This window comes from Anticarsia gemmatalis, chromosome 12 (assembly GCF_050436995.1).
Source record: "Anticarsia gemmatalis isolate Benzon Research Colony breed Stoneville strain chromosome 12, ilAntGemm2 primary, whole genome shotgun sequence".
Lineage (NCBI taxonomy): Eukaryota > Metazoa > Arthropoda > Insecta > Lepidoptera > Erebidae > Anticarsia > Anticarsia gemmatalis.
Window position 1 is genome coordinate 4,963,930 of NC_134756.1, and position 19,938 is coordinate 4,983,867.

At 40.5% G+C, this 19,938-nt stretch overlaps 1 protein-coding gene across 4 annotated transcripts; it reads right to left on the minus strand.

The window, feature by feature from the left end:
* Positions 1–43: 43 nt before the first annotated feature.
* Positions 44–19,807, minus strand: e(y)3 (PHD finger protein enhancer of yellow 3). 4 transcript variants are annotated; one of them, XM_076120480.1, is made up of 15 exons: positions 19,530–19,807; positions 11,225–19,378; positions 10,637–11,102; positions 10,423–10,526; positions 10,203–10,304; positions 10,021–10,096; positions 9,576–9,726; positions 9,115–9,347; positions 8,732–8,961; positions 8,410–8,551; positions 7,857–8,046; positions 7,448–7,636; positions 6,885–7,062; positions 4,515–4,624; positions 44–2,337 (listed from the first exon to the last, which is right to left on the minus strand). In XM_076120480.1, exons 2-15 carry the CDS (start codon positions 19,348–19,350, stop codon positions 2,009–2,011), a joined length of 10,626 nt encoding a protein of 3,541 aa, XP_075976595.1. In that variant the 5' UTR covers positions 19,351–19,378; positions 19,530–19,807; the 3' UTR covers positions 44–2,008. The 4 variants fall into 4 exon arrangements, 2 of the variants coding, with proteins under 2 accessions (XP_075976595.1, XP_075976597.1); XR_012959682.1 differs by lacking the exon at positions 4,515–4,624 and adding an exon at positions 5,845–5,927 and having other exon boundaries at positions 2,199–2,337; positions 11,225–19,807; XR_012959683.1 differs by lacking the exon at positions 44–2,337 and adding an exon at positions 5,845–5,927 and having other exon boundaries at positions 4,518–4,624; positions 11,225–19,807.
* Between the last annotated feature and the right edge of the window lie 131 nt (positions 19,808–19,938).

Here is a 19,938-nt window from a genome sequence, read left to right on the forward strand (position 1 = left end):
ATGCTGTCAGTTAACACACATTTATGTTGAATAAAAAACAATGTTCAAATTAAAATTTATTTTATCTTTTTTTACAAAATTGACCGAACAGTGCGAGATTTCTAGAACGTTTACACTTGCATTAAGTAGACATAAAGTTATCATTATTCTCTTACAAGTAAGTCTTACAAATTCACCTGTGTCGATAAAGCAATGCGAATTACGGTGTTGAGGCACACCGGGATCAGTTGTGTATATTGTATAAAAGTTTTATATCATGATTTTCGAGGACATAAATTTTATCTTAAAAGTCATCACTAATAAGTAAATTATGATTAATATTAACCAAAGCATAATTATAAACTAAAACATTGATACGTTAGTGTCAGTATTCAATGAAGTTACTAAGGTCATCACCAGCACTTACACAATATAATTCTAATACAAGATATAATACACAACATTATGGGATAATTGCACACAGCAGTGGTTAAAAGACGATAGCGCGCAGAGATTATATCGTAAGTACAGCAAATGCATACACTTGTTGGAACTAACGTTACGTATTCCGAGAGCGGCTCTCTGTGCCTGCGTGTACACAATATATTTATGTCCGACCAATCATTTCCGGCTTCGCCCTGGATATCAATACCACCCAATTCCAACTATATTTAATACTATCTTTGTAACACCGTAGCAATAAATAAATAAATTTCTCATAATGAAAAATAAACATACTATACTCTGAGTTAAATAATTTATTTGATCTTTCTATAATAATCTATATTTATTCATTGGGTTCATATTGCATTCCAGAACGAGTGCAAGTTAATTAGTACATAAAGGTAGCCTATCAGTTTTGTACTTTGAAATTAAGTAAGGAAAATAATAATTGTCACGTGAAAGAAAGAGCTGCTGAATTTCATTCGTACAATTAAACTACAGAAACGATAAATTCTTATAAAATAATCTAAATAGTGAAATTAATCAACAACTTTCATAAAGTGCGTATTAGGGGGAAACATTTCTTAACCATACCAATCAAATCATAAATAAAATCCATTCTAGGTGTCAGAGTCTCTCCACAGTGTCAATCTGACGAATTCACAATTCCCTACGAATATGTAACAATCCTCCTCCAATATTATCTGGGACATAAGATTGTATACAGCTGTATCCATATAAAAGTACAACTAAAATAAATACCTTATTAAGCGAAATTAACCATAATCTAACGTTATACTATATCGAGAAAAAAAATGCGCACTGTCTTATTAGCATGTGGACCGAACATAATTTAGAAACAAAAATGAAATGCATTAAAAGGCAGATTTCTATAGTATGCATTTATTCTTCATTTATTGAGAACTAATTAATTTGTAAATGACAAAAGTAACACCCATGTCCGTTTACAGATTCTAATATAGAGTCACACATACAGAAACGAACATGTGGCCACGTTATGAAAAATCATACATACATACACAATTCTCTCATAAAGTATAATAACAGCACAGCTACACAATCTCTCATAATCTAATCACTTTTAACATAACCAATCGTGGACGAATACACAATACATAATTTGTCTTGCAGGATCTATGACATTAAAAAATAGTATGATTGCCCAGCTACCCATATAGTGAAGTTAGTATTAAATTACTGTACAGTTTACATGTTAGTGTCCTGCGATCTACAGCTATCTATCTAACCACTTTTATGATCTTTATCGTCTGTTAAATCAAACCGTCTAACTCCCACTAGGGATATAATAATATACATAATATTCCGAGCGCGGCTCCTCCCGCTCGGTCGCGATCACATCTCGGCGCACAGAAACGAAACGCAGCGATAACACAAATAGACAATACAACTAGTATCTCCTCACTATCCGACAACTTACACGTACATAGCCTACCGGTTAATCGTTATATTAATCAGATTTATGTAACAGTTTACCTTACAACCGTAGGACCGAAGCGAATAAGAGTTACATACGAACTAACAACGGCTACATATATATTACAGGCTACTCGGGCGCGTCGGCGGACACGTCGGCCGACAGGTCGGCGGACACGTCGGCGGACACGTCGAGCGGGTCGGCCGCGTCCTCCGGGTCGGAGGCGCGCGGCTCGTCGGGCGGCTCGGCGCAGTCGGCGCCCGCCAGCTCGCGCAGGCGGCTGGCCACGTACTGGCGGTGCGCGTACTTGTTGAAGCGGCGCTTGGCCATGAACAGCGTGGCGATGGTGCGCGGCGCCACGCGCACGGCCGCGGCGCGCGACGTGATGCCGCCGCGCCGGCACTCGGCGCACGTGTAGTCCAGCACGTTGAGCGCCGTCACCGTCTGCCTAACGCACTCTGCAGCAGAACGGACCCGTCAGTGCGCCCCGCCCGCAGGTCGTAGTGGTGCCCACCGTGTTCGCTCCCGATACTTATTTACGACTCACCGAGTGAATTTTTTATCGTTCGAGATGGTTAAAAGAACGAACGACTTCACAGAATAGGTATATAAGGAAAGGAATAAAGAAATATTCTAAATATTTGTCGATTTTTGTGTTCGGATAGATTCACACACGAAAGAAATATTTTTTTCTAAGGTGAATAGGACCTGATGCTGATTTAGGAGGTGGTACTCTAATCATGGTTAGCAGTAAATGTTCCAAGTAATAAAAATGCAGAATTACACAAAATAATTACGTGTCATAATTGTGAAAGCTTCACACAATTATTGGATAATAATTAAAATTTTAAGCGTGCTGGCTTCTCTGATTCTTTTTTATTCTTATTTACATATATCCTTTGAAATTGTTGCTGAGTACAGAAGAGTGTTCCCAGAAACATGAGAACAATAATAAAACTGTGAACACAAAGTATTGACTTTTAGCGTAACCTTTTCTTTTATAACTTTTCACAATAATACCTCCCTAATATATTGTACAATGCTGCAATTTTATTAATCGGAACTATCCGCCATATAGTTCCAGAGCAGTCACATTCACGTAAAAAGGGGAAAATAAAAAACTAAATCTTATTGAGATTTCCTCATTTTTGGCCGACTTCAAAAGTTTTCTTAAAGAGGTTCTTAAGTTGTTTGTATTTTTACTTTTGATACCTCATAACTTTTTATTAAAGCTGGTACTTCCCATATGGTCGTATTTCAATTTGCATAATTAGTCTACATTGATGTTACTGTAATTTTGTTTCCGTAATACCAACAAAACTTAGTTTTGAAGTCGGTCCTTTTTTGTAAGAATTAGATTTAAAACTTACAATATTCATAACTATTTGTAGCTTATGGCTGTTAAAACACGAGTCATTTAAATGTACAGACAGGTATTAGTCGGGCTATGGTGGGAAACCATATTAAATAGTGAAGATATTACGTTTAATTGAAAAGCCACATGCCTTTTTTATAAATAGATCTTTACTCAATATTGAAATTATGCTATTTCAAAAACGAAATTAAATCAAGTAGTAGATTTTAATAAATTACAATATCTTCAATATTTATGAAATTTGTCTTCCTATCCCATTTTTTGTTCATTCTGTGTCGTGTAGTTCTTACACTTTAGGGATGACAAGATAAATAATAACTTTCGGGAGCGAACAGCGTCAGCGTCGGGGCGAGACATACAATTATTATGGTTACTAATTATATTCATACGTACCTAAGCTACATAATATATTCCCTTTGGCCCCATGCCGGTTACGACTCGCAGTCGAGCCCTTAACCTACACCTAATACACGACAATGCATGGCACACACAAATCGGCAAGTTTCGATAACCTTTCGTGTTGGCGACCCAATATTTTCAGCTATTTTCTAATTGAGGCGGATCATTGCTTACTGTGTATTATACATCATGCGTTCACCTATACGTTGTCATCTAAACACATCTAACAAAAACAAAAGCTCCCTATCGGTATAATATATATTTCGATTATGTATGATATTATTGGACGGCGAACCGTGTTTTACGAATGTATCAGGATAATTTGTATATGTTCCTTTATAGGCAATCATGACAGGTAGCACAGTAGTGGACTGTTACAGAATGTAGCGATATAAATGGAAATAAGCATAACATATACATACATACAAAGCTACATAATGTTTATGGAGACGGGTCTATGTAACATGACAATAATGAAAGATGTAAAGCGCATAACGTGAGAATAACATTTTTTACGTAACTACTGCATGCATAGCGCACTTCCATACTGTACGAGTAATAAGCGCAATCTATAAGCGGTTTTCAGACAATGAACATAAAAAACGTATCCTCACTTTCAGAAAACCGCACCAGATTAGGCACGACCCGTCTGAAACTTACTTATTTATATTGACCATCAACGACAACGTTGCAAAGGACCATCGAGCACTAAAGTAATTTTTCTTTGTCGGTGATGGTCGATAACAAACATAAACAAGTGTCGCAAGTGAATGCGTAATATGCATGAGCACTCAGTCTGTGGTCGCGCCTGGCCTGGTGGGCGGCAAGCGATGCGTTCTACGTGTGGGAGTAGTGACGTACCTTGATGCAGTTGCCTATCGCAGAGCTTACATATGACGAGCTGCATGGTCCCCTTCGGGCCGATGAAGGAGCGCTCGCAGAGCGGGCAGTAGCGACCGATGCGATACGCCCTACGCACGCACGCACACACACATACGGACCGTACGCGCACAAGCACCGGAACACAGAAACACGCCATTAGTATCAACACCGAAACCCCGCTGCCTTGGACGGTCTCGCTTCATTCATACGTCTCATGTTCCTTGCTTGTCTTCCGAGCGCCCGACTCCCGTCGTCTTCGAGCGTTACTCGTGTGCCGTTCGAAATTAACCGAACTTTACTTGGAAATGTTCTTAGTTACACGACAGACGACGATTTGAAGGGATTAGAAATGAAAGAACACTGATCTAACAGTCCCAACGATGTCTTGTATATAGACACTGATGTAACAGCAAAAATAATTATATGACCTTCAAAAATGTCGAGCCGGAAGACAAATAACAAACATAAAGTCGAGTTAGTTTACGCACTGGGGAGTCAGATGGAACTACGCCCGTGTTAGTTAACAGTATGACATATGTATGTGAGTTAGTCGCAGAAAACTGCAGATGACTGATGCGATGTCGACACCCATTGTCACTGATGATCGAGCCTAATTGACGCAGTACAACCCAAATAAACAAACAAATATACATATAGGACAAAAAGTTATCAACTACCTAGTGTATTGCATCAATTAACATATAAATGAAAGTATAAAAAATAATTATCAATAAAATAAGAGGAACAGTAAAGTTGGTTTTATCTTTCTACATGAAAGTACGCCCAGGTTTGTTTTTAGATTTTTGATCAAAGAGAATAGAATATCCACAGTGCTTTAGCAAGTGAGTCCCATATACCAAACATTGGTGCTTTGCGTAAATAATCCACTTTGCTGTTCTTTCTGTGAAGACTGTTTGCAAATGATTAGATTTATACATCAAATATACAAAGTTAAAATAAATTATTAATATATTATAACAATCAACAAACATTCTTCAAATATGCATAAATAATAAACTTATATCTATTAGGGAATGGCATGCAACTTATATAGTAATACGGGGATGTGCGCTGAGTAAGAACGCTGCGTTGGGGCAAAAGTAAACATTCTGCGGGGACCAAAATGCTACGAGATACGAGAGACAAAGCGATGTCGACAGAGTGAGCACGTCGAGACAACACGCATGATCTGTGTTAGTCCACAACAAACACGCATGAGGTGACGTCAACACACATCTACTACCAAGACCATTAATAAACAATGTACACATAAAACAATTGTGGAATGGCTTTGTATAAAACTCTGTACTTTCGTTTGCGTCCCCGGATACACTCATCTTGCTTTGGCAAACTGATTGTGTTCACGTTTTGTAGGGGCCCCTCTTGGCAATACTTGAAAAATAATATGGAATCATTTTATTTTATGTGTTCAGAAGTTCCATACGCAGATGTGGCCTACCTAAAAAAGCTGACTCAAGGTAACATTAATCCAAGTTAGGAGTGTGTAAAGTAAAACATCGATTCTTCACGAGACTGTGTCAGCGATATTAATGTTTCATAACAGCTGCCGGGCCAACCTATTGTTAGCCGTTACATTGATTGTACGTTGGCGAGTGAAGAATCTAGCACAGTGACACCAATACGAGTAAATCAATACAAACTGCAGTTTTTATTGTTCGGAAAGTCTACTTTCCAACATCCTTGATTAAACAATAGCTTATTATTCTGATGATAATTAGTATAATGCTAATAAGATATTGCAGAGTGAGTAACTGGTTATTATCTACTATCTGTCTGTATTACCTAGACTATATATACCTAAATATACCAAAAATACATATATAATTTTCCTGTGTTCCCCTATGATTTATAAAGTAACAATTGCTTACATGTATCGCAATTTCTAAAATTCTAGATTAATTATTAAACTGTCCGGTTTTGGTGACATCAGTCACAATTAAATTACGAAGGCAAATAGAATGCACGGATACTATAATTATATTAATAAAACCTACCTACTCAGTAAACTAGAGTAAAGGAATAATCACCAAGGAATTAGTGAGCAAAAAATGCCAACGCGTCCGTGCCAGACGCTCACCGTGCACAAAATTTTGGTAGTCTTCTTCTCGGACCTTATTTTATATACAATTTCGGATGGCTCAAAATAAAATTTAGATACATCGGTATTTCATAACCGACTCGTCCGACCGATATCAAAATATGAATCTAATCGTAATAAACTCAAAATCGTATTAAGTTAACGCTATTTATGGCTATGTAGTGGTCTGGTGCGGGGGCGGTGCGGGCGGCGAGGGGCGTCAGGCACGGCGCGCTCGCGGCGGTACTGACCTGGCGCAGGGCGTGCACAGCGAGTGCGAGTACACCTTGTGTCCGCCGGGCCCGCGCCGCGTCTGGTGGTGCCAGTCGGCGGGCGCGGCGGGCGCGGGCCCCGCGGCCCCCTCGGGCCCGCCCGGCGAGCGCGCGCCGCACGACTTGCAGATGGCGCACTCCACGCAGTGCCACCGACCTGCAACCGGGTTGAAACGCTGTTACCGCCGAACTGTTGCTGCGTCGTTGTTCACGTGTTTGCGTAGGAGAGGTACCGTTCGGTACGCGTGTCAGAGAAGTCGGTGTCGGTGTAGCTTATTTCGGTGGTCGATATTATGTCTCGATATTAATCGGTTTGCGTTCTGTCTTTGCGTCCGTGCCTCAGACTGTGCTCCGAGACACGGAGATCATATAGATCGAGTTCGTAAGACTCGTATGAGAGTTATTTATTTTTCATCTCTCACGTCACCGACATCATCGAAAAACAAACAACATCGAATCGCTCCAGATCGAATTAAGAGCTATAGCACCTTGTGCGCGGCGTCTCTGATCTCCGTAGACTAAAAAAGAAAAGGACATCATACCGGTGGGCACAGTGTCTAATCCGACGCAGTAGATGTGAAAGCCCCGGTCGCAGAGGTCGCAGAACAGCATGTTGTCGTCGTCGGCGGACTGGCGGCACGAGCAGCACGTCTTGCACTCGGGGCACTGCCACGCGTACTCGCGACACTTGCGGATCGTGTCCGCGCTCAGATCCAGGCACGAAGGGTGCACTGTAAACGATACACTAACACTTAACCCGACGAATCTTTCGTAATCAAAATTAGTATTGTTAATTAATGTCTGAAATACTAGATATTCTATGGTTAGACGTCCAACGAGAATGTTATTTTCTAGAATGTAGAACACTCGAGTGACTATGTAAAATAATGGGAAGGAGTCTAGGTAAACATAACAATTATTATCGATTTCCCTACGCAGTCCGGTACTCACGCTTGGCGTTGCAGTTGGCGCAGACGAGGAAGCGCTCGTGCGTGTACTTGCGGTTGGCCTCGAGGCGCAGGTGGCACACGCGGCACGTGTCCACGGGCTCGTCGCGCAGCTCGTCGCGCCCGCCGCCCGCGCCGGCCCCGCTCGGCGCCTCCGGCTGACTGCTACGCTTCACTTTTGTCAGTTTCTTACGCTGCAATCATTAGTGTTCATGTGATAATCTAAATGACGATAGATCATATTCACCATATTCTATATTAGGGAAATTCAGAAATCCCTTATAATGGTGACCTCGTGTTGGTAAAGCCGGCGGGCTCGTCGGACGGCTGTTTGTAGGCGTACTACTTCTCTTTACGCCTCATTTTAATCATTGTTGTAGATTTGAGCCTATTTTTTTTTTTCGTAAAAATTACAATTACGCACTAATTATAAAACAGTAAAAGGCCACAAAATAGCATGTGTGAGTGCGTATCTCACTTAGTTCTACAATACACAATAAATGTTAGGGTCTTTATGACTATATTTGCAAAATAAACAGAGGAAGCCGAAGTCATACCTTGGCGGAATGATGAGTGGGCGCATCGGAGTCGTCCGAGGACGAACACCTCGAGCCCCAGTCGGGCTCAGATTCCGAGCTCCAGTCCGTAGTCGACACGGGCGCGGGCGGCGCCGCCAACGCCGTGTTAAGAGGGAAGTACCTGCAAAACGAACGATACTTGCGTGACGAGCGACACTAGAACGTTAACGCTTTGAATCAATACATAATATCACACCCGTAGTATCCGAAGGTGTAAGCGGAGGTGTAAGAGATACACCCATGTATCGGGCGTCGAGTCGGATAAGGTTAAACACAGATATCGTAGGATCGGTCGGCGTACCTGAGCTGGTCGGGCGTGTAGACGCGGTAGGAGTGCTGGTACTGGCCCGGCAGCAGCGCGTGCGGGTAGAAGCCGGCGGGCGGGCGCAGGTGCGCGCGGCGCGGCGCGGCGGGCGCGGGGCGCGGCCGCAGCACGGTGAGCGACTGCAGGTCGGCGCAGGCGCCGCGCCGCAGCGCGTTGGCGCGCGTGTTCCACTCGCTCGCCGACGCGATGGCCGCCGCCGCCATGTCCTGCGCGCACACGCTGCGTTACTTCACGGTAGGCACGCGATCGCGACGCATGCGAGCGTTTAGTCGAATATCATTTTAGGGTTTTAAAAATGTGAACCGTCTACGCGTGTGAGACGTAGCTTTTTTAATATGTCTAAGATCGAATCTGGGCACCTGTCGAGTCTTCTCCGGGTCGACCTTCGGTAACTCGGGCTTCGACTCGACGGGTCGCTCCGGCTTCGCGTCCGCCTTGGTCGGTTTCTCTTCGGGTTTCGGTTCCTCCGCCGGCTCCTCGGGGGCTTCGGTTAGCTGCCTCGTACGCTGGTACGACCGAAACTCCTCGTATTTGTGCGGGTAATCGGACAACATTATGTCCAAAACTTCGCTAGCGTCTACCGCCGTGATCCCTGTATAAAGATTATATTGGCGATATTAATTACTTTTATTATTGTCCATGTCCATACAGTATGAGTTTGGTAACAACCAAAGTTAGAATATATCTTGATCATATTATATAGATATAAGATATTTATATTCTAAATAAAAGCGTAAAAAGTCATTGAAATACATAGTTAAATATATAGTTTAGTTCGAATAGAAATAACTACAGCTAATCACTTAATACAACAACTTACCAAGATCACAAAGAGCTTCTGTAACGAGACCTTTACTTAGTACAAAGTCTCTTTCCTCGCCACCTATTGTTCGTCGTTTGAGCTCAGGGTAGCGCCGCTTAAAGCTTTTCACTCCTAAGAACATTGCTACTTGCTCCTGTATCATCATCACCTGCAATCAAGTTCAAATAAAGCTAAACAAAATTGTCGAGACTGGCTTGCACACCTCCGCTTGTTCATAACTCGTAAATTATTACTATTTTACCATGATCAAAATTGACATGACCAAATTACCAAAATTTTACCACAATCGGATCAGCAGTTCAGCCAGGTTACGGTATATAACCGAACCCGCATTTTTGTTACAATCGAAGTTTGCCTTATATGATTGATAAAATAAGACATATATACCATAACGTCTTTGTGATTTTTTTCAGCACGTTTCAATAAACTAAATTAATTGTACCTTTTGTTCCCCATCAGCCTTATCGGGTGGCGGCCACGTATATTCCTTGACATCCGCGGCCGTCCAAACTTTGTTACTGGAAATTAAAAATAGTAATATTTATATTATTTGAGGACATTCTGATCTCAAACTTTATTATTACATATTTGATAATATAGACAAAACTAAACATTTTACGGTACCTGTCAAACAAATCGGCAAATTTTGATTTCTTCATTTTGCTGCTCTCATTTGTCGAACTTTTGACTGAACTTTGCGAGTCTTCATCAAGTAAATGCGATGGCCTAAAATACAAAAAAAAATAACAAGTTAGAATTATGTAACTCGACAAGGCTAACAATATTTTGCACATTTTTTTGTAAGTATGTAATGTTTTCTGTTATGGCAATTATAGATACTCACTTAGCAGGGGTTGCATTATCGTCCATCATACAAGTTTCTTCCTCGAATAACTGAACCGTAGTTGTAGCTGGCCCACACACTCGCCCGTAGATTCCCATAGTCTCCTACAATGAAACAAAAAAAAAAGTTTTAGTAGTCAAATAAAAGAATGAAATTACATAAACATTAGCTAATAAGTCTATGACACACTGGTCTTTACACTCTTGGTACTTACTTTCATGTACATAGCACCACGACCCCCACCCCTCCCTCGACCACGGCCGCGAGGCGTACGTCCGCGACCACCACGACTACCACGCCCGCCTCGGCCTCTCCCGGAACCACCTGGTTCCGGTGATTTAGGAAATTCGTCAACCTTTGATGGCGAATTCTCTAGCGCGACTTTAAGTTCCGACGCCTCGCCCGAAGAAAATGTTCCAGATGAGTTACGTCGCCTACTAGATAAAGGCGTTGTGCATACTGAAGGCATTTTGTCAAGAGCTTCCGTCATTCGCGGCAGCTTTATTCTTGAACTCATCGGATCAATATCGACGGTAGGTCGCTCGTCAGTTTGCTCCTCGGGCGAGGGCTCGGTGATGGTGACGGGCTCAGGCTCTGCGGGAGGTGTAGCCGCCGATCTCCGGCCCCCACGACCGCGACCTCGTCCCCCACGTGGTTTTAGAAGAATAGTAGGTCGGTCTCTGCAAATTGAACAGCAAAAAGAGATAGGCATTAATTGCGTTGAATATGTAATTGTTAAGAATATGGATAAGTATATGACAAGACGAGTAACAGTGGAAGTAGTAAGAAAGTGTGAGCTTACCGCATTAATCGAAGCGATCGCTGTGGTCGTTCTTCGAGAGCGGGCACCGGTAGCGTAACGACAGCGGGCTTTGCTCCCTCCGACACCGGCAACTTCCGTGGTCGACCGCGCTTCTTTGGTTGCGGAGTTAATTCCACTGGCTTGGGAATGTCTACGACTTCGGGTATCACTTCCGTAGGTTTAACGGAGTCTACTTCTAGAGGATCTTGAGAAGTGTCCTCCGGTCCCGTTAAATCGCGGAAGTCTGAGTTTTCGTTTATAATCATCTGCTGCAGTTCAGGATGCGAGTTTTCTACAGGAGGTATATCTGTTGTATCTGAGCTACTCATTGAGGCGTTACATTCCGTGTCTGACGACACAGTTGGGGTTTTCTCAGAACAATTCATATTATTGTAAGACAATGTTTGCATTTGTTTTGCTTGCAAATTGGACAAAATATTATGAAGCTTCGAATTGCCATTCTTAGAGCAATTTTCGTTATTCAAAAGTGAATGATTAACAGTTTTTACGGCTGGTTTCGATTCTAAGTTAGTTTTTGTTGGTGATGTTTGTGAAGGTGAAACAGGAGAAATATTTAGAGACTTATTGCTTTGACTTGATAACAATTGGCCTAATTTTAATCTTTTAGATTGTAGTATAGACAGCTCAGACTCTTTGTTTGGTGAAGGGGTGGTTTCTGTATTCGACGGCCTCTTGCCAATATTACGCTTGACTTGAGACTTTTCTGTGTTTTCAACAATCCTCGAACTCCGTAATCTTTTTCCGGTAGAAAGATTTAATGTTGTGTCTGCTGTTTGTTTTCTTCTACTATTTGCTATATGTCTTTTTGGACTTTGCTTATCATTAACATTATCTTGAGTATTTTCTGCATAATGCTGGAGGGTATCAGGCCTTTTTACATCTTCAGTAATTATTTTCGCAGATGGACCATGATCAGTCTTATTTATTTTTAATATTATCCTGGGGGAATCTTGTCCAGAACTTTGGTTGGTAATTTTGTCAGAAATAGTTATTTCCAAAGGTTTTGTAACACTTTCATTTACTTTCTCTGATAGTTCTTGTATTGAATGTGATTTCTTTGTTTCAGTTATATTAAGATCGTTTAATTTGTCAGGAGTAAGAGTTCGCTTTCTGTCAATGCTACCCTCAATGTTTCTCGAAGTAGTCTTTTCTAAGCCAGATTCAACAATAGACTCTCTATTTACATTTTGACTTGTTGATTCAGATCTATCAGCACAATTTCGAACATGAGACAACTCAAGGCTTTTGTCCATGCTATCTCTTGTGTTCTCTAAAAGTTTTTTTAATAAAGTGCAGTTTTGTACAGAAGATACTTTTTGTTTACTAAATGGTTGCTTCACAGCAGACTCAGTTGAATCTATAGATCTATAATTTATATTTTTATGTTCTGGATTAGAATGAGTTTCATTAGTTACTCCAACTTTACTTTCCTTTGTTACACTTGCATCATATAGTGCGGATGACGCGTATATAGAATCGCATTTTGTAACTGTCGCCATTTTAGGAGAATGCTGCTTTTCTTGAGCACCATCACATAGCTTGGGTTTCTTGATCATAGTGTTTAAACTAGACTTTTTATTTGCCGCATATCTATCATCGTTTTCTTCATTCTTTTGAAAGGATTCAGGTACACAGTTTTGTTTGAGTGATTTTTCTACTGGAGAATGTGCAATAATTTTAGATTCTAAACCAACATTAACGGAATCTGGCTCACAGCTTCTATGTTCCTTGTTTGCCAACGATTGTTGTACTTCATTTGAAGTTTTGGTCATTTTAGGAGCAATACTTAACAATCCATCACTTACATAATTAGAAGTGTGTTCATTATGAGAACTTTCGTGGTTGTAATTTTCCGTCACAGATTTCATGTTAATCTTCATGACTAAAGGAGGATTCTTTGTTGATTTCTCTTCATTGTCATCTTTTGATCTTTGAGAGTCTGCCTCTTCAGGTCGAAGAACGGGTTTTATATTCAGTTTAGTCACAACTGGTATGTTAGTACTATGAACATCAATTTTGGAGTGTTCCTTTTTAGGAGATGAGGGTGAGCTCTCTCCTGGTTTTACCAAGGGTTTAATATTTAATTTAGTTACAATAGGAATGCTTGGCTCATTTGATGAAATTGATTTAGATGACTCTTGCAGTTCATCTGGTTTAATGATAGGTTTTATGTTCAGTTTTGTAACAACAGGTATATGATCAGTGTTATCATCACTTGAATTCCCTGTCTCAGATGATAAGTTTTCAGAGTCCTTTTCTTTTTCTTCTTGTTGAGGCTTAACAATAGGCTTAATATTAATTTTAGTAACAACAGGTATACTATTTTCTTCAATGTCAGCATTCAATTCATCACAGTCTTTTTCTTCTGAAGAGTTATCCTCAGGATTTTTTAATGGTTTAATATTTAATTTAGTAATTTTAGGTACATCATCTACACTAGAATCTACATCATTATCTTTAGGCTTTATTACAGGTTTTATATTTAATTTGGAAATTACAGGAACTGTGTCATCAAAGCCCTCAGAAGATTCTCCACTATCTATAGGTTTTAATATAGGCTTGATGTTCAGCTTTGTTACTACAGGGATATGTTCAGGGCTATCACACAAGGCTGTGGATTTTTTCGGTGTTCTAGGTTCAGCATCCATTTTTGTTACAGGTTTAATTGTAATTTTAGGCACATGTGGACTTTCTTTACTTTCAGTAGTAGAATATGACTCAGTAGATATTTTAAGTTTAGGTATTTCTCCTTCCTTATTAAGGTTATCAGGTGGTTTCAAAGGTTTGATAGTCAATTTTGGGCTAAGTGGCTGACCCTCTGTTTTTGTTACAGTTTTAATTGTAAGCTTAGGTACCTTTTCTGGTTGAGTATCATCTGATTGACTAATGATAAGTTTTTCATCCTGTTGAATACCTTTTATTGTTAGTTTGGGTACATTTTTCTCTGTGTAAAATTTCCCTTCACTTTCAGTGCCTGGTTTCCCAAGTTTTATCGTAACTTTTGGAACAACATCTGAAGATCCGTGATCAGAAGCTGATGCCTGATCTGATGTGCTAGTGGTTTCATCATTCTCGGAACATTCCGATTCTGATATTTCACTGCTGCTAGATTTTCTGTGAATGTCATTTATCTTCTCTGGTGGTTTCAGAATGGGTTTGATATTTAATTTAGTGATACAAGGTAGTTGTTCTGAAGTACCTTGTTTGGTATCTTTATTATCACTGTCTAACTGCGCCTTCATTGATTTATCATTAACATTTTCTACTGGTTTTAAAATAGGCTTAATATTTAGCTTGGTTATGCAAGGAACCTGCTGTACATTGTCCATTTCATCGTCAGGTGGCCTAATAGGTTTTATTGTAACCTTAGGAACAGGTGATTCGGGTTGTTTCAATTTGATTGTTAATTTTGGGACCTGTTTTGTAGAATCTGACTCTTCAGGAGTTGCATTGCTTTTGTTAATACTGCTAAGACCAACTTCTAATTTGGATTCAGACTGACTCGACATAGAAGTCCTTGACAAATTTAGTTTAATAGGTGGAACTTTCTTTTGATCCTCTTGTGGATGTTCATTACTAGTATCTGACTTAGCTGGTTCAGGTAAGCATGATTCAACCTTAATATGCTCAGGTTCATGCTCAGTGCTCATTGCTTCAATTGCATTGTTACCTGATTCAAGCTCTGTACTTGTTGACTCAGGCTGACTGCTCTCAGATTCCTGTTCTGAAACTTGCTGAACACTCATTGATTCTGGTTTACTGCTTCTCGATTTGAGGTCAATACTGCTTGATTCAGGTTCATTAGTCTTAATTTTAGGTTCCTTTACTTCATGTTCCTTCTTGTTAGATTTATAAGTAGTGCTCTCTGATTCAATAAAAGTTGCCTTTGACTCAATATGACTTTCTATCAAATTATGTTCTACCGACTCAATCTCATTGATTTGTTTGTTTCTATTTGACTGGAGATCGCTTTTTGATTCTTGGTTACTACTGCTTGTAATGAGCTTTTCATCTTCAGATTTAAGTGTAGCTGTTGTTTCAGACTCAGTGACTGTTGATTCATGTTTCCTGCTCTTCAATTCACAATCAGTCTTTAATAATGAAGCATCAGAGCATTTAACCATTTCTCTACTTTGGTCTTGGCTTTTAGAATCACTGCTTAAGGAGACAGAGTCACTGCAGTTTACCTCGTTGCAGATATTCAATGACACCAACTGATTGCTTTCTAACACAGGCTCAACATCCATTGGAAAAATCTCTTTGTTCTTAAGCTCAGGCTCAATAGTCATAGAGACATGTTCATTACTGGTTAGGCTCTGTTGGTTACTCACAGCCACAGGCTCATTACGGGCTGATTGAAGCTCTGTACTTGTTGAGCCATGCAGATTATTCTTTGTCTCAGGTTCCACACTTATTGATACAGCTTCATTGGTTTTAAGTTTATGTTCAATATTTACAGAATGAGGTTCAGTGATTTCTTGCTCTGGCTCAATGCTTGCAGGAACAGGTTCACTACTTTTAACTGCACATTCAATGTCACTTGTGTGAGGCTCGTTACTTTCTTGCTTAGGCTCTACGCTTGTAGAAACAGATTCACTGTTTTTAACTTCACATTCAATGTTCATGGTTTGAGGCAGGTTAATTTCCTGCTCAGGCTCAACCTTTGCAGGAACAGATTCACTACTTTTAAGTTCACATTGAATGATTGTTGTATGCTTGTTATTTTCTTGCTGAGACTCAATGCTTGCAGAAACAGGTTCACTACTTTTAACTTCACTTTCAATGTTCATTGTATGAGGCTCTGTAATTTCCTGTTCAGGTTCAATGCTTGCAGTAACAGGTTCAGTACTTTTAACTGCACTTTCAATGTTCATTGTATGAGGCTCTGTAATTTCCTGTTCAGGTTCAATGCTTGCAGGAACAGGTTCAGTACTTTTAACTGCACTTTCAATGTTCATTGTATGAGGCTCAGTAATTTCCTGCTCAGGTTCAATGTTTGCAGGAACAGGTTCAGTACTTTTAACTGCACATTCAATGTTCATTGTCTGAGGCTTGTTTATTTCTTGCTCAGGCTCAATGCTTGCAAGAACAGGTTCACTACTTTTAACTTCACATTCCATATCCATTGTATAAGGCTTGTTAGTTTCCTGCTCAGGCTCAACCTTTGCAAGAACAGATTCACTACTTTTAACTGTACATTCAATGACCATTTTATGAGGCTCGTTAATTTCCTGCTCAGGTTCAATGCTTGCAGAAACTGGCTCAGTACTTTTATCTGCACTTTCAATGTTCATTGTCTGAGGCTTGTTTATTTCTTGCTCTGGTTCAATGCTTGCAGGAACTGGTTCACTCCTTTCAACTGCACATTCAATGTTCACTTTATGAGGCTCAGTAATTTCCTGTTCAGGCTCATCACTTGCAGGAAGAGGTTTACTACTTTTTACCTCACATTGAATGTTTGTTGCATAAGGTTTGTTATTTTCTTGCTCAGGCCCAATGCTCGCAGGAACTGGTCCACTACCTTTATCTTCACAATCAATGTGCATTGTATGAGCCTTGTTACTGTCTTGCTCAGGCTCAACACTTGCAGGAACAGATTTACTACTTTTTAGGCCCGATTCAATGGTTATAGATTGAGGCTCATTGCTTTCTATCTCAGACCCAGTGTGAACACTTATAGATTGGGGTTCAACACTTTTTGTCTCGGGCTCGACATTTGGAGAAACACATTCATTGATTTTAAGCTCAGACTGAATACTTGTACATGAAGGTTCACTCTGCTTACACTCAGGTTCAACATTGACAGGAACCAATTCAATATTCTTACTGGGTCCAATGTTCGAAGGAAGTTGCTCAATGTTTTGCTCAGGCTCAATACTTTTGGAGAGTGGACTTTTTCTCAACTCAGGTTCAACACTCAAATTTGTAGGGTCAGTAGTCTCACTCTGAGATTCCACAGTTAAACTAACAGGCTCATTGTATGTTTTCTCAGATTTATTACTTTCCACTAACATACTATTCCTGCCTTCAGTCTCACTGTGTGTTACTATAGACTCATTATCCTTCAATTCACTTGTCCCACTGTTTGAGAATTTGTCACATTCAATATCAGTGCTCTTAGACTCTGGCTCAGGTGTAGTGTAGATTAAATTCTGCTTTGATTCAGTCAGTGTGTTTAATTCAGAACTACTACTGTGTGATTTGGACTCACTTTCATTTAATTCAGTTTCAGTAATTTTTGAGTCAAGCTCACTGTCGCCTAGTTGAAACTGAATACTCTGCGATGTAAGACTACTACTGCTGGACTCGAGCTGATTTCTGCTTACCTCAAGGAGTCTGGTATTTGAGTCCACAGCAGTGTTAACTTGAATTTCATTTTCTCTTGAATCACCACTTTTAGGTTCTTCATTAGTACATGATAGTGGGCATGAAGGTCTCTTCTGACCATCATCTAGAGAATTTATTTCTGTGTGTTCACTATTTGCATTACATACAGTACCCTGTTCTAAATAAGTATCTTTCAAGTCAGGTGTTTGATGCTGTTCTGCTGCATGAGATGTTAGTAAACTACTTAGTGCCTGGTGGGTGTCACATGGTTTGACTTCAGCCTCAATTGGTGATTGAGGTAAATTTTGTGGACACATGCTGGGTAATTTGCCAACAGCTCTTTCATCATCTGGGAGAGAGCTTCTTGTCGATGACTGTTGTAGTTTATGCTCTATGCTTGGCTGGGAATGTTGATCAGAACCAATTTTTTCAGCACTATCTATAGGAGGCTCAATAATTTTATCTGGTAGACAATTACTATCCAATGTTGAGGACTCATTATTTTCTTGTGTTTGTAATAAACTAACAGCATTTGTAGACTCTATTGTAGGTATGGGTAAATGTAAAGATAGATTATCTGATGAAGTTGATTGACATTGCTCTTTCTCTGTCAAAACACTTGTTTGGATAAATGGTATTTCTATATTACTAGTACCAGTAATATTTTTTTGTCTAATAAGCTTAATTTTTTTAGGAGGACTCACTGATGTCTCTGCTTGGCAGAAACTAATTTCACTTACATTTCTAATCTCTTCTGGTTTTACATTACCATGTATTGTGGGCACGGCATCAGATGAACTTGTCACATCCTTGGTGATATTTTCACTACTAATATGTTCAGTAGTTGGAATATTAACATTCTGAGAATCAACAGTCGAGGACACTGTTGAGTCGGGTCTCCTGTCACTTGGCGCAGGCCGTACAAGTCTCCGCCTCAGTGGTGACCGTACTTGGGGCTCCACCAACAAGGTCTTACTTTCACTAACACTACTATCACTAGACGTTGATTCTGCACTTTCAACAGTCACATTGTCTCTGTTATCACTGGATGTCACACACTTCACTGTTCGATCCTGTGGTTCACACACACTAATGTCTGATAAGTTTTGCACAGTATGCACTTCACTGCTGGAAGGAGTATTGGGTGGTGGGCAGCTGGTAGAGGTCTCAGGTACCACATTAGCAACAACACTGTCCTCTGGGGAAGCTGCTTTCACATCACTCTCAGGCAAAGATGAACTTGCTGGTAGTAAATCAACACTGCCTGTGTTTACGATCTCTGCAGGTTTATCACTGTGAGTCGAACATTCGGCTGGTGCATCGGCTTTAGCCGGAAGCGGTGTTTCGCTTTCGGCATTGTTGACAGGTGATGCTGACTGCGACGGTAAGACGTTTTCGCCGTCACTCTTAGCCGATTCCTGTATGATATTTAGATTGTAACTGGTAGTAGCAAATTCTTCGTTTAGAGCGTCTACATATTCCGATGTTAGTGGTAACCGTTTCGGCGCGTCCGGGCCATCTACGATTTCATCTATCATATCCAAAATCGCCTCGGTGCTCGTGTTGACATCCTGCGACGACGGCGACGGAACGCTATCGCCGTCGAAATTGTCCTCCGACATCGCGGGTGTTTGGCACGACAATCGCGCTTCGGATGATTTCTGCTGGAAACTACTAGTTGCATTGACGTCCTCGGCCAGTCCGACGTCCTTTTCCCGCGCCGATGCACGGCGGGAAGCGTTCGTCGCTGTGCCCGCATCATCTTCTGAACTCTCCATTATCTACTGTTTTGCGACGCTGACATATCTGAAATATAAAACGCTCTCTGGGTGATATTTACGTTACGAACGGGTAACCTGACGACGTGCGAGATTGACAAGCCACAGGCACCATTCTAATTCACCATAACGCTACGAAATTTCGTTCACGGGGTCCACAGCGTTGATTATATACCTACACATGTACTTTAATTTCATATTCACGTCGTTTAGGTCCTGTCTGAGTACACGCGAGGTCTTGGAAAGTATTCAACAGCGTACACCGGCAAACAAAAAGCTTGTATACGCCATTTTTAAAACCAAAGACATGGCAGGTTGGGACGAACGGGCCAATAAAAAATATCCTATACGGACAATTCGGCCATTGTCGTGTTGGTAAACTGCAAGAAGCCCATAGATCGCTCCACTTGAGCTTTTAGCTTGTAAAAGAGTAATAAATATGTCTTTCGACATGTGTTAAAACGAGTCAGACAATAACTCTCAGTACCTATGGAGGGAATTTATTCATATGGCAATTATTGGCAATAGTGGCAAACTGAGCTATAAACATTCATTTTGTAATTATTTAATTTCCCTGAAAGACGAAAT